Here is a 17,588-nt window from a genome sequence, read left to right as displayed (position 1 = left end):
AATAATATTATTATCTATACATCATAAATAGTAGAAAGAAAAATATATTCAAAATTTGAATAAAATAAAACTAGGTTTCTTAAAATGTATATAGTAATGCATGTTCTAAAGGGATGAAGAAAAAAACTACATGTTACCTGATGCACACTTAAATACAGTTTATTTACTTAAAAATTTCTAATAAATACAAAATCACAAATGAACACTTAGTCTTTGTCGTAATTCAATACCAATAGATTCAGAGTAGAGATCCATTTAATCGGTCATAATTGCATGATAATTAACCGTTATTTCATTGTTACATTTGCAGTCTACATTACGTGTAGTTGTAAATATATTATTAATCGTAATAACATGGTCGGTTGTGTTTTACAATTACATATGGATATAAAGAGAAGCCTTGTGTCAACTAGTCAAGTCATATAGCTGCCGTACAAACGTTTTATTCGTATCTCTTAGCTTTTTAGCTTTGTTTGCTAAATAGTTTGGAAGCTCCAATGAATGGTAAGAATTGCTGGTGGCAATTACTTAGAGTAATAAATTATTTATCAGTGTAAATGGACAAACAATCAGGAAACACTAATATATGAGTTCACCAATTATGTTAATTGTTATGTATAAACATACGAGATGTGTGATATTGATATTACTAGGCAGGCGTCGCGTATCTCAAAGATACATTTCAAAGCGCATGGACCGTCTCATGGCACGAATTCACCTAGCAACCATTGCTACTGGGGTTGCCTTTTGGCAATGGGCGTACCAAGTATAACTTCTCACCCTGCTTGTTAGTATAAATAGGCGCTCGTTGGTAATGGTCTACCAACTGGTCTAGTGTATGGAATTTTCTTTGACCGATGCAATATAGTGCTCCTTCCACATGTACCCTAAAGTGCTTATTACGTCCTGGAGCTTTCAAAGATACTGAATAATCTCCCACCTAAAAATTATAATATTTAAAATTTATAGTTGAAACTTATTTACCTCATTATTTTAGTATATTTCAAAAGTTATTAAATATATTATTTATTGTGATATAATATTTTCATTTATACATACATTTGTTTCGCTATCTCTAATTAAAAAATCGCCATCATGGCCATGTTGATTCAGCAGTGTGTCACATTGCGAGCGTGAAATACTACCATAATACCAAGGTTTTCCAACAAGATGTGGTCTATCACCAGGGTCTGGCCTTCTTTCGAGGGAATCTCCTGTACTAATTTCACTACTTGTCATTCCTCGCTCACGATATGGTTGTGTCAAATATTCACTGAGTTCCTGAAGATAATTACGTGGCACAAGACCTATTTGCCCTTGGCTATTCCTTGCTTTATACCATTCAGGATCTGCTGGTGGACGGTCAAGAATTTCTAAACGATCGCCCTTCTCAAAAGACAGTTCTTGGTCATTATTAGAAGAAAATGAGTATAGTGCCACAACAATGTCAAGAACATTTTCTGCCATTGCATATGTATGAAGAGTATCATCTGCATCTCCCTCTTCTTGCGTATAATTTGATGGAAACCAACCTGCTTGAGTGCCACTTTGACCTCTCCACCAACCATCATTGCTCTTTTCTAATATTAGGATTCTAGTGCCTTTGACAAGTGATAATTCATCTGCCTGTTGTGCCTGATAATTATATTTGACAACTGCTGTACCTATCGCTTCACTTGGATCAGCAGGCAAACGCCTAGCCATAATAGGAGATTCCACAGCTCTAGAAGGTGAATTACTAGATGGTAGAGTTTTTGAACCAGAGCCCTTTTTGACTTTTTTCTTGATACTATCAAAAAGGGATGGCTTTTCTTTCTTGACATAATTACTTGGCACATAGCCGGCTTGGCCTCTTGCACTTTGTACTCTCCACCAATGTTTAGAGTCATCAAGGAGCAAGTAACGCTCATTTTTACGTAGGTCTAATTCTTGAGCACCTTGTGCTCCATAATCATATTTGGCGACAACATAACATACGTCGTCTTGACTTGTCTTGCCTGAAAATGATTATAATTACAATTCTTCCAAATACTATAGTACTCTAAACACTAGTAGTTTAGCAACAATCTAATGTTTTACTAGGATCGAATTTTTAATGAATATTATTCATAGTCAATATAACTTTTACTGATAACCATTCTAATTTCTAAATGTTAAATTATCATAGGAAGCACTTAAATTCATATAATAGGGAAATAATAAGATCAAAATCTGAAAGTTATTTATATTTACTATTTAAGCATACAACGGAAGTAAATTAAAACCATATAACATATATACAAACAAGAACTTTTTTAAGAAGATAATTGCAGTTGAAAAGAGAAAAGACAATTACAATTGAAAATTTAGAAAATTTTAAGTGTAATGTAATACAAAATCTGATTCATGTAATTATTGCATTATAGTACACAAATGGCATGAAGCTGTTGTACTCATTAATAAGTGGTAGTCTGTTGCTGGTTTTTAATCATGATTCTGTGAATACAGGCAAGAAATAATAACAATTATCTTGTGGAATGTCAGAATATTACTGCGTATAATAAAAAGATTTACAATTTAGTCAACATTTTCAAAATGAATAAACATTAGTATAAAGTATTATTATGTAGGGTATATTTCAGTAATATTAAATACATGAAACTATTAATGAAATATAAAAGTAAAAATACATTAAAGGACATAATGTTTATGTTTACAATTGATTTATATTTATCTTATTAATATAACATTTCATTGTATAATCTCTATTAAAAATTTGCTAAATTTATTAGATCAGTAGTTTTATACAGATCTCATAACGAGTAGTACAATTCAGAAGGATGTGATTCTATGTGCAAAAATGAATAGGAAATATATAGTATCTTTTTTACAAAATTTTGTTTTTGTAAACAATAATTTTGAAACTACTTGAGGTACATGCATGTTTTACAAAAATTTAATTCAATGATTCCCACTATAGATGTCTATCATGTTTGTACACAATGTGTACAAATAATAATGGATTATTAGAAATTTCTTATAATTAATTTTGCATGGTTTATGAATAAACATGATAGAGATGTGTAGAGAAATCTGCAAAATTAAGCCTGCATGTTTTCAAAATCGACTTCCTTAAAAGTAGAACTTTATATAAAAAATGTGTTCCATGTCTTTGATTAATTTTTACATGTAAAATAACGTACTTTATAATTGTACTACTCAGTGTAGATGATCTTGTATACATTAGTTCAACTTATTCAGATCATTGTGCACATTACTGTAATGTTGGCCATAATCTATAACTTTTTGACAAAAATGAAGTGTCATACGCAGCATACATTAACATATGCAGTTAATATACAAATTTATTGCTTTTAATTATTCAGTTCTTTGTTAGTGAATTGTTGTGTTATATTTCAAAATTCATTTAAAATATATGTTTAGATATACACATTATAAAAATGATATATAACTGAACTATTCTGTTCTGATGAATTATATTGAAATGGCTGTTGAAACAAATTTACATAGAAAGCAAAGCATACAAGAATAAAACGTACCATGCTTCATGGCTGCCATGTGCGAAAACAGATATATACGTCTGAGTGTGGCGTGAGTAGCTGCTACTCACGCACTACTTGCATAAATCTTAAGTCTGCTTGTACTGTGTTGGCAGCGTGAGTGCAGCAGGCATTCATTCTTTAGCTTTTTGTTTAGTGTTGATACACCTGCTGATTTCTTTGCTCAGAGTCCATCGTTCTTGAGGGTAGGGCAAGCAAGTGCATTACCAACACTTCAGGGAAAATGAAATAACAATCATTAACTCTTGACATAATACATACTGTAAAACTAAGAACTTGGATATACTATAATATTAAAAATATTATATTACATCTCTACTTAATTTTATATTGAGCTATAATTATTTGCATTTAATGTACATAAATTTTATCACAGCTAAAATTATGAAACCAAATTTTCAGGTACATTTATTCTTTAACCATCATAATAAACAATAATTCATTAGTACTAGTTATTCATGTAATTTTATTGAAATAACTAGGATGGTTACTAAACTAAATTTAATATTTCTTATTGTAACTAAATTGTAATATAAAAGCATATCTATACATTGCTTAAAAATATTATTGAAAACCTTTACGTTATAGTATTGTTTTTGGTATTTTAATTATGAAATAGTAATTATACATAGAATACATATATATATATATATATATATATATTATTTATTAATTTCTGGATTAAAGACTAAACCATTATTATATATGTATCAGATTGATAAAAATGATTGGTTAAAGAAATATTAAAGAAGTATTTTCCAATAGAGGCAAGATATTGATAAAATTATTAATGAAATATTATCCAGTAATGATGTTGAATTTTAAGGAAATAACTATCAATTTTATTGAACTTGAACCTAATAATATTGGTGTATATGAAAATTAAAACTTCTAAACATAATTTATTGCTACAGAAGCAGAGAACATACAATATTTTATGCATACTCACAAGAAAAACATACAAAATACAAACACAAGAAGTATATAAACATAATTATAAAACATTGCCTGTATTTTAATCAATACATATTAAAATTAAAAGTTGGAAAAGTACATACATTCTTTCTCATAATATTAATGAGAATATTGAAGAAGTCATAAATAATGAAATACTTCTTGACACATGTCCATAATAAGAAACATCAAAAATTTTAATTTATTCTAATATATTTTTATATGAGCTATTCAAAAAATACAAAGAATATTAAATTATAATTATTTGAGTAAAAATTAAGTAACTTGTACCATATTTTACTAATAACTGTAATGAGTAAAATTATCAAAAACAAATACAACTATAAAATAAACGCGAAATAACATTTAATAATCTATGTAACTAAGAAAAATACCTGGAAGGTTTACATAAAAAAAAACGAAACAAAAACTGTCTTATACACATAGTATTGTTTTAAATTCAATTTATACTGTTTTAAATTCAGTAAATGTCATACGCAACAATTCGATAAAACACACGAAGAAGTTACACGTCGTGAAATATTTACAGTTCAAAACATAACGCGTACATAAGAATTAAACAAGTAATTTGCGCCGATTCCTTTGGCGCAATCTTCCAACAAGAATCAGCAACTTTCGAAGCACGTATATAGGGTACGTTCATTGCCTTACTGCCTACCATACTACGAAAGCAAAGTAGAAGCGTGTTGAATGCAAGGGGGCAACGACTAGCACGAGTCAATTCAGCCGCTTATCTCATTATCCGTTAAGTATAATAACTCACTGTTTTATCGGTCAAAAAAGTAGATAAACACTAACTTACCGATTTTTAAACTTGACATATTTCTGCATACAAGCTTCGAAATTTTACGTCGTTATACAGCTTGTTTTCCCCCACCCCAGGCCGCAGCCATGAACGGGAGCGACTAGAGTATATGTATAGGGGATTGAATCTTTATGGGGAATCGGGTCGAACGAAGAGGGAAACTGGGAATTAGGGAAAGACAGCACAAACCGTAGAGAACTCCATCCACTGATAGGTTTTGTCCACCGCTGCGCTGTCAATAAGCACTGAACACAAAAGTTTAATTTTGTCACTTTTATCCACGATGTTGATCTTCACGGAACTGAGTAATACGCTAACGAGTTCTGTGTGAATATTACTGTACTTTTTATTTATTGTACTTGTATTCGTTTATACGACCCCTCCCGCAAAAGGAACAGACCCACCCTTAATCCAAAGACGTCGAACGACCATGCGCGCTACTAAGAGCATCATCTCTGTTGGACATGTATCTAATGTGACGGTGGCGCCGTGTTATGGAATAATATAATGTTACGCTATCACGCGAACGTAGCTTTAAGATTACGTGACAAAACGTTTAACTAAGAGCGAAATTCAAAAGTCAAGTAATACTTGATCGGTTAATCAGAAATGTGTATATTATTAAAAACATATAATGTAGGTGGCATGGTAGGGCGAGATTTCATTTAGAATAAGGACAAAAAGTCTATATCTGAAAAAACCATTAAATTAAAATTATTTTACTCTGTAACGGATTACCAACTTTCTATTTAAGTATGTATGTTTTTTTATTTAAAATTCATTTCAATTTTGAAAATAAAACTCTAAATTATAAAACAAATTTTTATTTCAAAACTTTCCTGAACGATTCATTATCTACAGAATACCATAAATATTTGGCAAGAGATCTAATGAATTTTCATTTTTCATATATTTAAAAATTCTTACTATAATTATTCATGATTAAAAATTGTGTCAAGTTTCTTTTCTGTAAGCTGTATTATGAGCCAAAAAGATAAAGAATTTTTTTCTGAAGTAGTAATAATGGATTCTTTTGCATGTTAAAATTATATTTGCTTGTGACATGGTTGCCAATTTTCAGTATTAACTATTATACGTGAATAATCTTATACATCATTTTATTGTGTTTTACATGGTTCATAAATAATTTTCATCAAAATTGTTTTAACATCTGCACGAGAAAGTGTCCTGCTTTCAGCAATGTATGCCAGAGTTCGCTACGAATTAGACCGGTTACGTTTGTTGATCTGCTGTAAAAACAGTTATGAAACTGTTCAGTTTAAAATAAATACAAAATTTAATAAAACATAAATTTACTATAAAATTTTTAGTACATCAATAAAATTTTATAACATGGAAAAATTGCTATGCATGCTATTCATTTATCATCATTGTTCTAAATCGTATACAAAGGTTAAGAACCACTGCTTAAGCCATGAGGAATTTATAAGTGCATGCTGCACCTACATACATGCGCGTACTATCACACGTAGTTGCATTTTTGAGTAAATGCAAGATGACAAGTGACATATAAGCGACTAAAGTTGTACAGTTCGCATGTGTCTAACATATGATTATTATTCTTTTACTTAATATTTATTAGTGTAGCCAGATTAAAGTATTTAAATGCTTCAGGAAATGCAGTATGTATAGTGAATGTACTTTATAAAAAATAAAGAAGAGAAATCCAAAAGTAACAACAAGAATCAATTAATACTTTCTAATTTATTGATAACATGCTACATTTAATGAAAGAAAATTTTATAAAAGGCTTGTACTAATTATATATCATATTTTTGTATAATTTGTAATAATGGACAATCTGTCTGATTCATTGAAAGGAGAATTAGATTCTTTTACATCAACAGATTCCTTACAATTAATAACTGATGAGTTTCGTATTAGGCATTTATCAACACCTGATGTTTCTAACATAGAATTATCAAAGCGTGTTGCATTACTGGAATTAGAAAATGAACGACTTAGAGTAGATATGGAAAATTTACGTATTGAGCTTAATGCTAGAATTGCAGCAAATGAAGGTCTCAAAGGAAAGATTACAGAGTTGTATGTAGAAATGCAATTAGTGCTTCAGGAAAAACAAAAATTACAGAATACTTTAACAGATACAAACAATCGTTTAGAAGCAGCAGAAGCATCTGCAAAATGGTATCAAGCTCAGGTACATGGTTTACAAGCAAACAAGAAAACTTTACAAGTAGAGATTGATACGTACCAAGGAATATTGCAGCAAAGGCAACAAACTATAGTTAATATAAATACCAAGTATAAGCAGTTGAACATGGATTATACTGAACTTCTTCAGAAGCATCAAAAGGAAAAACAAGATTTGGAACATGAAATACAAAATTTGAGGACACGGAAACAATCAAATAGTATTACAGAAACATTAGATAATATTCCATTATTTAGCCCTCCAGATATGTCTACAAAACTAGAGTTGACAGAGGATGAACTACGAGATACAAAGGCAGAGCTAAAAACATTGGAAAAACGTCTCTTGAGTAATGAAGTGTCTAAAATGTTGATGGAAAATGCTTTAACTAAACAATGTACATTGATTACAACTATGGAAGAGAATATGCAGAAATGTGAAACTGAAAAAAATCAAACTGCTGATACACTACGTAAAACACAGCTTGAAATTAAAAAATTGAAATCTGAAAATGAAACATTGCAAACCACTCTGCTTTCTTCCAAACAGGAACAAAGCCAGATAGAAGATGCAATTTTCCAGTTACGATTGCAATTAACAAAAATGATTGCACAGTATAAGCTTCTGAAATCAAAAAATGTAGAAGCAGAAGTAAAATTGAATTCAATGCAAGATGTAATAAATGAAAATAAACGTTTAAAAATGTTGTCTTATGAAGCTAACAGTACACTTATCAAGAAACTTCGACAAGAAAAAAGTAAAGTTAAAAGCTTAGAGAATAAATTGTACGGTGTACAAACAAAAGGACATTTAGGTGATATGGTACAGAATGTTACTACATATTGTATATTCAAATCTAAAATCATTATAGATATAATGCATAATTATATCACTTCTCTTTTTAGAAAAACAAGACAGAACTTTCTTTACGCGAGTGTCTGAAGCAGGTTCTAATGAGAAACAAAGTAATATTCTTAATTATTTGTGCATATTATTGTTATTAAACATTACATAATACTAAAGGCATTTTTTCTACAGGATTTAAAAGACCAATTAAAGGCACTGACAAAAACTTCAGATGAAAGTATTGATGAAGGATATGGTGATAGTAGTTTTGTTAGTACCATTTCTATAGACATTCCATCACCAAGTTCAATTAATTCAGTATTATTAAACACAGCTTCTAGTGTTTTGTTAAGAAGTAAAGACTTCTGTAAACCAATGCAAAAAGAACTTGATCATCTACAACTAAAACTTAATAAACTGAGAGAACAGCATTGCATAGTATGAAATTCCTTTATTGAGTAATAATATTTTTTGAAGGTATGTAGTATTATTTTAAACTGTATTTTAAAAAATAATAAAGTATTATAAAATACATAAAAAATGGTGACTGGACAAGGTATAGGTAAATGTAATAGGTTTATTATATATATTTAATACACATATGAACTTGAGTCAGTTTTGGTACTTTAAATTATTGATTAATTCAATAATAAATAAGGAAGTTGTTAAAAATTTATAAAGTTGTAAATATGTTAACTTACGTTAAATCTTATAATTGTTACAAATGTAAAAAGAATAAATTCAAAATATTCATAATTTGAATGAATGTTTTATTATAATCAGAATTACAGTTGTTTTCTCTTTCACCATACAAAATCGGGATTGCCAGCTGCCTTGAATGCAGAGTAGGTAATGAATTTTATTTCTAATCAAGACTTAGCTACATATGAATTATTCACCAAAAAATACACGTGAAAAGCAAATCAATATGTGTATCGGTGTGTTAATTACTAATAAGAAGTAAAATTTTGTATACTTTTCATTACATCTTTATAAGTATATTATGAATTAATTGGCAAGGTTTTCTTCAATGAAAGTAATTAAAGACGATCTTATTCGAAAGTGCATGTATTTGCATAATTCGAAACTGTTTCATTTTCGCACATAATTGAAAATAATCTACATAGGGCTATGTTTGAATTCATTATTATTATTAGGAAAACCTTTTCAATCTATTGATAATATTGTTATGGAGATGTAATGAAAAGTATAACAATTTTAATTTTGATTGGTGAATACAATTCGATAAACTTTTCTTTAAACGGCTGTTGGCCATTCGATTGAACTGGTTGTTCATGCTAGAGAAATTTAAGTTAGGAATAATTCTGAGTCTTAAATTCGGGGTAAAAATTCGATTTTGAAATAGGAAACTACTACAACAAAACATTATGAATCAATAGAAATCGAAAGTAATGTATTATTTTGTTAATTGTTGTACAATTTTAATGCTATATTAAAATAAAGGTTTAAGGAAACTGTAAATTATTAACATATTAAAGTTACTTTTATCCGTTAAGTATTATTAAATCTTTACACAGTAGTTACTAATTATTAATTCTTTTAAAATAATTGAATTATAAAATTAAAGAAGACCTTTATACATTCTGGTGTACAGGTATTTAATATAGTTATCCTTTGGTAACATCTTACAACATCGAATATAGATATTCTGGAATTGTTTACAGTACATATCAGATATATAACTAATAAACGGATATATATTTACTAAAACGCTATTTATTTATATTAAAAAAAAAAGTTTTTATTGATGTTATGTAATTCCTTTAACATGTCTGTCCAAGTATTCATAGATATTACTAAAATTTTAGTGTAAACATTTTTTTAAACAAGTGAAAAATATTTATGAGTAAATAGAAATTTTATAACTTAAAAAACAAAAATTGATCATTAATTCTTCGTAGTTATCAATTTTTCATTCGAATATCATCAATATTTACTTAAAAAGGGTGTTTTTACATCAGTATAACAGTTCTGAATTGCTGAAATAAAAAGCAGCTTTATAATATTGAACAATATAATTTCATAAAAAATGAATGTATTTTTATTTTATGCCTTGAATTAGTTATATATGACTAAGCAATTTATTCATACTGTTTTGAAATAATGTAATACATTTTTTTATGTTTTAATCAGATTCTATATGTGAATTGAACAAAATCTGTTTTTTGAACAAACATAGACTTGTAAACATGAAGGAGTATTGAAAATGAAAAATGGGTAATAAATGTGTTTTCCATTTCTTCTAATTGTATAAACAAAGAGCAAATTTTATTTTAACTGAAATAAGTTTTATATAGTAAACAGTAAACAGTAAATACTAAAAGTTGTAAAACTTATTTCAATTTAAACAAACAACTGCATGTTAAAGCTAAAAGGAGTATTTTGATGAAAAAAAATTATGATAATATGATACTACAAAGTAAGAAGTAATAGAATAAATATATTAAAAATTATAAATTATAATCAGTAACAAAAGTTTAAATTAAATATAAATATCTTATTTGTTTGAAAGTCCTGATTATAAAATCAAGAACTAATCAGTATGACAGACAAAGATATTTATTCAAGTTTGTAAGTTGCTATATTAACCTGTTTATTACATATTTCGCAGTGGTAATTTCAAGAATACAGTAGAGGCTGTTATTATAAGTAATTCTATTTTGAATTACATTACAATTTTATCCCTGGAAAATTTGGTTTAATTGCTGCAGGCTGTGCTGCATGTATTAATCATTAGCATAATTTAAAACATTTTTTCTGAAAGGATGTCTTTCTTAGGTTTATATGAAATGAATATCAATATTATAAAGTTTTTATAATCGTGAACGCGCATTGAGCTTTCAGTGTTTAACTTTTGGCATAAGAATTATTCGTATGTACATATTTACAAAATAGATGTAAAAACTGAATTGCAGGGATGCTGTTTGAAAATATCACAGACGAATATGATATCAAATGAGAAAGATATAATAAAATTTCTCTTTCTTAATGAATATATTCAATTAAATAAAAGTTTCTTGGTACATATGAGTAAAAATTAACATAAAATTAAAATAACAAATTGAAAATAAAAAAACTATTCCTTTAAGTTGTTCTTAAAAATAATATATATGATCTTAAAATATCGAATAAATGATCCTAAGAAAAATTTTTTTTTTATCACTATGTTTACTCTTTTGAAAAGTTTAATTTTGCAATAAACAGTTTTCTCATATATTCATAAGCAATGAAGATATATGCATGTTCCCATTCTTAAATAACCCACCTTGTATACATGTATTCAAGATTCAAGAAAATAATTAACATATACACAATGCATTGTTTTACAATTATACCAATTGTTTGTGTAATGAACGTGTAACAAAGCAAGGAAAAATTTGATTATATAAATGAATCTTACTTTCATGTTTATAAAAAATAAATAAATATGCAATAAATATTTACATTGACATACTATAATTATAAATTAATATTTTTTAATAAATTTTATTAGATTAATCTCATTTTTTATCAGAAATTGTAAATAAATAGCACAATCTAACGAAATCCTATATTTTCGAAATAAAAGTATTTAATACTAATTTATAATACAGAATAAAATAATATCCTTACTTTAAAAACTATTATTTGTAAAATATATGTAAAATCACATAATTGTCATTATCTATTTCATTCCTTCTTTGTTGAAAAAAGTAGAGAGTAATCGACCTAATCAACTTATATAATTTTGCAAATACTGAAACTTTTCTTTCTGTTATAAAAGTACTTCCTATTTTAGTTTTTGTAAATCACAATAGTCTTAATAATATGTAAATCATAACACAATAAAGCTGCTTTTATAAAAAGCAGTTCATAATATTATAATAAAACCAATGATTTAATTTATTTATACTGGAATGATTTAATTTTTTGTTCATTTTTAACTTTGTTCCTATTATATTTTGTTACCCTTCCATAGATATCACAATCGTAAAGAAGATTTCTTAACTATCAATAGTACCTTTGTTTGCATATAATATAACAAAGAAATATTTACAATAAATCTAGTTTTTTGACCAAATATATAAACATAAAACGAAGAAAAAACAAGTTTTATCTATACCAAAAAATCATCTGTGACAATGAAGTTTCTTGAATGTAGATATTATATAGGGTGGTTCGTTATTTGTAGTACAATCGAGAATGGGACAATTTTGTATGAAAAAATAAGCAAACAGTACGAAATAAAGTTTTTCCAAATGAAACACCATTTTTGAGTAAAATGATTTGAACAATCCATCGAATATATATGTCTTCATTGAGAATTAGCATAGCAAATCTCGTTACAGACCATATTTCGTTTATTTGTGTTTATAAATGGCATCAGTGTTGAATTAGAAAAATAAATAAACCTGTAGTTGAAGTATAGAAAAATTAAAGAGTGTAAAATACGCAGTACCTAAGAGTTTGAAAGGAGTATTCAGTATACAAGACTACACAAACAATATAAACCTACTTGTACCTAACGAATTTTCAAAAATATTTTTCTCAGCGAGCATTCACCGGTAAAATTTTATTATGTACTTTTGACATATTTTTTATTGATACTTCCCGACTATATAACTAATAACGGGCCATTCTATAAATGTATGTTCACAAAACAATGTATTGTATTAAGAAAATAATATGCTATGGCTTTTAAATTACTTTTTGAACAACGTTTTCTCAGAAGTAGTGGTTGATTCATGCATTAAACCAAGATTCCCAACTCTTGAAAGGTATATTTCGTATGTTAAACTTGAGATATAATAGCATTACATATTTTTTCTAAAGATTTACATTGCCTGCGAATGTACGCGTTTTCTTCATTTTCAACTTTCGATTCCTTTAAAAGGAATAAGTAAATATCTGTTTAAACACTGATCCATGTCTGCTCTGTTGTATGCCACGACCTATAATATCGTTGACAATTGATATAGGTGATAGCGCAAAGATGAGTATTACAAATTGAGAAGTACACTCAAAAAAGATCATAAAAACTACATAATATAAACGATACGTATTATTTCTTTGATGCTCCTAAGTTATTAAATTCTAAACCACTGGTACAAAATATTTTTAGTGTAATATTTGATTGCGCACTTTCTTTTTTTTTTGTTTATAATTCGCTATAGTAAGGTATAGCTCTGTATACACACCTATATTAAAAAAAAATTAATGAACTTTGTACGATTGCAGATCGTTTAAAAGAGCACCATGGCTTCAGTCTACACAGATAGACCTCGGAAATTTCAACACGTCTCATTTTATACACCGTTACAACGGGAATGTTGCTGTACGATAATACCTATAACTTTATCACATAAAAGTGATTTGAAATTGAACAATTATTATATAATACATTCATTATTATGCTACTCATATTAATTATATCATTGTGTACACTTAGTGAAATTATAGACCAGACAGTAAACAGTTTATCTCGAACCCAATGTCATCTGGGAGTAGATTTCGTCTGCCTAACTTTGTCAAGCTGGCGACGATAATGAGCTCGACCACGACCTCTATTTCGATGTCCGTGATTATTATGTCCATGGTAAGTATTACATAATTGACGCGACTGATAATGAGCATGATTTGGGGCTTCGTGCGATGACTGCTTTGTCTGCGGCATTTGCTAAAGGAAACACTTTGTTATTAAAGTATTTTACAAACATATAGTATATGTATTTTTGGATGAGATACATCTTGTATATTAGAAAAGTTTAAAGTTTGACTTTTAAACATTAAGGATGTATGCCCTGATATAAAATGTACAAGGATTCCTCATATTTATTATTTTACACTCATAATACAATTATTATAAATATGAAAACATACCATTTGGTTAACAGGTTGCACTGTTTGATTCGAGTATGTATTCAAACTCGTTCCTGGTGGATTGAGTCCTTCAGTAGCAGTGTCAGACTCATATTCTGTTCTTACCAGCATTTTTACCCCTTCAGCTTTTAAATCAATTATACCGCCTCGTTGTTGTTGCCTTACAAACAATGCTGCCATTTGTTTCTGTAGCTCTCTCAATTCTGCAGTAACTGAAAAATCTGTTGCAGCTTCAACATCAATTGGAGGTGGAGCAGACCATAGACTATCTACATCACAAGTGATTGATTCTCGACATACAGGACATATGGCCTGAAAAAATGCATTAATGACTCACTGATCAATGAGGTTTTGTACAATGATAAAGCTCGAAATACTGAAGCCAGTGATTATAGTTAACAATTTATGAGATACTTAATGTTGAAGTTTTGATGGCTTGTTTATCTGCTAGAGTACAGGGAAAGTTTCCAAATGAAAGTGTAATATAATTGGTAAGACACCTATCATGTCACAATACTTTTTTGCCATTAGTTCAAGATTCATTGGGACATGATATAATATTTTTCTTGTTCACGCTTTTTTTTTATTATGTGAGCCTTCTAGTATTTATAGTGAAGCATTAAGACTTATAAAAAAATTTTATTTAATTAATATTTTACCTAATATATAAATCGTAGAAAATATATTTTATACCCACAATAAATATTTTTGAAAATATAGTGCAAAAATTGGTTATCTATTTAATGAATATTTTACACTCATGTATATGTACATTTCTATTATAATTATATTTGTTTTTTACTTCTTTAATTTTTAACTACTCTTGTTACATGAAAATGTTTATCCTGTAAATAAAAATAAAGTAAAAGAATTTAAGTGTTCTAATGCTCAAATGTATATAATAGGAGGGTTGCTTTACAAAAAAAAAGATTGAACAAGAAAAAAATACACAATATTTATTTATTAAGATCTTGTAGTGCAGGACCAGAATGAGCTTTATAACGTACAGGTGGCACGTTTATCGAGCGGTCGTTTCTTGCTTCTATATTCTATATTGAAGGTGAGGGTGAATCTGAGAAACTGAAAGTGAACGAAGAACAGAACCAGACAGACAAATCATTATTTCATGTTAAGGTCCGAATATCAAACATCTAAAACATGGATCAAGAAGAAGTATTAATGCTTTGTCTGTCATGTACCGTTTCCTGTTCGCTTTCATTTTATCTTGTTCTCGCTGTGGTAGTCATACACAAATTTTTACTCACATTTACATGAAAATGAGGAAAAATTTAAAAAGCGTTTATACTAAGTGTTGAAAACAAAATAATTGTACCTGAAACTTATTTGTAGAATCTTGTTGCCACGAGGGGAGTTTTTCTTGTTCTTCTCTATAATATCGTTCTGCAGCTCCAACATGTGCTGCTAAACAGTGTGAATGAAAATAATGATAACATTCTGTTTTTGTAAATTCATCTCCTTCTCTAAAACCATAGAGACATATAGTACACTGATCCGTAGGAAGATTGCTTCTTGTAAGATGTTCTCTTATTAACTGTTACAATAATGGAGTAATATTGCTTATAAATGTTTTGTAAAAAAATTATCACTATGTCTATTGTACATATTTGACATACCTCAATGAGTTCAAACATAACTGGTTGGCCTATAAAATCTTTACATTTTGCTTCTGCATTCGATTGCATCAGCCTCACTGTTTCTTCGTCCAACCCTCTGGGATTTCTAAGATTAATAGTAGGTGATATATCAGGATATCCCATAGGTAATTGAACAATTAATGTTACACAAACATATTGTGATTGAGAGTCTTCACCAGTTGAGGGAAATAACACAGTTTCAATACATTCTGGCTCACCTCTAAAAAAACATTCATTTTTACCACATATCCATAAAGGGAAATTATAATTTATTAATATTTTTTGTGTTATTGAATTATTATACAGTGAATATTACATTTTTTCACAGTTAAATATCAATTAATAAAAATGCCACATATCCAATTATTAGTTACTTAAAAGATTATTAAAAGAAAGAGTTACACACTAGTACAAGTGGCATCAACATCATTACAAACAATATTTATTTATTAATTCTCGTATAGAAGTATATATAAAATCTCTATAATTATTTAATTTTGTAACTAGTATTGACACCACTAAAATATTATTTATTTATTTATAATGTTTATAAAAAAATTGCATATATAGTCCAAAAAAGTAACTAATTATCATCTACATCAATTTTATTATTTTATAATTATAATCAAATTAATTTAATCATAACTGGTAATTATTAGTTATAATTCATGAAAAATACATATACTATTGTTACTTTACAAAATAAAATCTTGCAGTATCAAAGTGAATTAAAAATAACATACTCAAATATATAATAATGGATATAATAACATTATTATGATTGTTGTATATAAACTAAATGAAAATAAAAGAGTTTATAATATAAAAAACATTTATTGCTTTAACATATCATTGAAATTTAAATTAATTTATCTTTTCTTTTACATCTGAAATATCTTTGATTTCAACAAGTATTTAGCAATACTTGGATATAATATTTTTAAATAATTAATTGCTATTATGTTTAGCAAATACATTGCATAGTTAATACTTATTTAATTAATAAGTGTAGTTGAAAAAATCCTTTCTTTTCTTATAAATAAATCATAAAACTTTTATCCTAAGCAAAATAGAACATCCATTAAAAAAATAAAGAAAACAAATTTTTTTATTTCAGTTAGAATTTTATGTACTAGGTAAACTATTGCCAAGCTTTATAAGAATTCAAAATTTTCAAACAATAATTAGATTAATTTAGTGATTAGGTTACAAGTATTAAATTTTCCATGAAAAAACTTGCCTGTCGTTTTCCTTTATGTTCAACTCATTGTCGAAGAGAATCGCCCGTAATGCCTCAATTTCGTCAGTTACTCTGAAAAAATCTCGTAAATATTTAGACAATTGAATGTCTATGACAAACATTGATTACAAGAATTCGTAGAAATTACCTTTCGTCTATGATCGTATCTGACATCGTTCTAGAGTAAACTTAGTGTGATATTTCTCCCAAAAATCACTTTAAATTTAACAGCAGAGTTTTTCAGTCTTCGACGATTACGAGATTCTCGATAAGCGTCAATGTGCGTCAATATTGAAAGCCTTCTGCTACTATTACTGCTACCAACAGGATCGCTTTGAAATTATTAGTAACATGTCATTGTTACTGTTACCAAGGAAAATTTCACTAAAGAGATTGTTTCATTTTGTCCTCTTCTTCTCTTAAGAAATAATTTTTATATGTATAACTATTA

The 17,588-nt window shown here is 28.0% G+C and overlaps 3 protein-coding genes across 6 annotated transcripts; 1 reads left to right on the top strand and 2 right to left on the bottom strand.

Annotated features, from left to right (window-relative positions):
* Positions 1-143: 143 nt before the first annotated feature.
* Positions 144-5,757, bottom strand: Dock (SH2/SH3 adaptor protein dock). Of its 2 annotated transcripts, XM_076317801.1 has the most exons (4): positions 5,338-5,755; positions 3,540-3,772; positions 1,060-1,997; positions 144-940 (listed from the first exon to the last, which is right to left on the bottom strand). In XM_076317801.1, the coding sequence occupies exons 2-4, from the start codon at positions 3,556-3,558 to the stop codon at positions 719-721; spliced, it is 1,179 nt and encodes a 392-aa protein (XP_076173916.1). In that variant the 5' UTR covers positions 3,559-3,772; positions 5,338-5,755; the 3' UTR covers positions 144-718. The 2 variants fall into 2 exon arrangements, with proteins under 2 accessions (XP_076173916.1, XP_076173923.1); XM_076317808.1 differs by lacking the exon at positions 3,540-3,772 and having other exon boundaries at positions 5,338-5,757.
* Positions 5,758-6,386: 629 nt separating this feature from the next.
* LOC143144002 (uncharacterized) lies at positions 6,387-13,893 on the top strand. 2 transcript variants are annotated; one of them, XM_076305936.1, is made up of 4 exons: positions 6,387-8,338; positions 8,422-8,481; positions 8,555-8,839; positions 13,601-13,893. In XM_076305936.1, the coding sequence occupies exons 1-3, from the start codon at positions 7,154-7,156 to the stop codon at positions 8,804-8,806; spliced, it is 1,497 nt and encodes a 498-aa protein (XP_076162051.1). In that variant the 5' UTR covers positions 6,387-7,153; the 3' UTR covers positions 8,807-8,839; positions 13,601-13,893. The 2 variants fall into 2 exon arrangements, with proteins under 2 accessions (XP_076162051.1, XP_076162045.1); XM_076305930.1 differs by lacking the exon at positions 13,601-13,893 and having other exon boundaries at positions 8,555-9,825.
* Positions 12,347-17,514, bottom strand: LOC143144016 (E3 ubiquitin-protein ligase RNF25). Of its 2 annotated transcripts, XR_012991323.1 has the most exons (7): positions 17,286-17,514; positions 17,138-17,209; positions 15,877-16,117; positions 15,576-15,794; positions 14,243-14,554; positions 13,561-14,039; positions 12,348-13,314 (listed from the first exon to the last, which is right to left on the bottom strand). XR_012991323.1 is itself a non-coding variant. In XM_076305950.1 (6 exons), the coding sequence occupies exons 1-6, from the start codon at positions 17,309-17,311 to the stop codon at positions 13,857-13,859; spliced, it is 1,053 nt and encodes a 350-aa protein (XP_076162065.1). In that variant the 5' UTR covers positions 17,312-17,514; the 3' UTR covers positions 12,347-13,856. The 2 variants fall into 2 exon arrangements, 1 of the variants encoding a protein (XP_076162065.1); XM_076305950.1 differs by having other exon boundaries at positions 12,347-14,039.
* Between the last annotated feature and the right edge of the window lie 74 nt (positions 17,515-17,588).

The sequence above is a fragment of the Ptiloglossa arizonensis genome, chromosome 1, assembly GCF_051014685.1.
Source record: "Ptiloglossa arizonensis isolate GNS036 chromosome 1, iyPtiAriz1_principal, whole genome shotgun sequence".
In the NCBI taxonomy this organism is placed as follows: Eukaryota; Metazoa; Arthropoda; class Insecta; order Hymenoptera; family Colletidae; genus Ptiloglossa; species Ptiloglossa arizonensis.
Note: the sequence above shows the minus strand (reverse complement) of the source record. Positions and strands in the feature narration are given on the sequence as shown.

Coding starts and splice junctions, on each gene's coding strand:
- LOC143144016 (XM_076305950.1), bottom strand. CDS start 17,311: ATGTCAGATACGATCATAGACGAAAG. Junction 16,118..17,137: donor AACATAAAGGAAAACGACAG/GCAAGTTTTTTC, acceptor ATGTTTTTTTAG/AGGTGAGCCAGAATGTATTG. Junction 14,040..14,242: donor TGCAACCTGTTAACCAAATG/GTATGTTTTCAT, acceptor TGTTTCCTTTAG/CAAATGCCGCAGACAAAGCA.
- Dock (XM_076317808.1), bottom strand. Junction 941..1,059: donor TTAGAGATAGCGAAACAAAT/GTATGTATAAAT, acceptor TATAATTTTTAG/GTGGGAGATTATTCAGTATC.
- LOC143144002 (XM_076305936.1), top strand. CDS start 7,154: ATGGACAATCTGTCTGATTCATTGAAAGGAGAATTAGATTCTTTTACA. Junction 8,339..8,421: donor AAGGACATTTAGGTGATATG/GTACAGAATGTT, acceptor TTCTCTTTTTAG/AAAAACAAGACAGAACTTTC. Junction 8,482..8,554: donor AGGTTCTAATGAGAAACAAA/GTAATATTCTTA, acceptor TTTTTTCTACAG/GATTTAAAAGACCAATTAAA.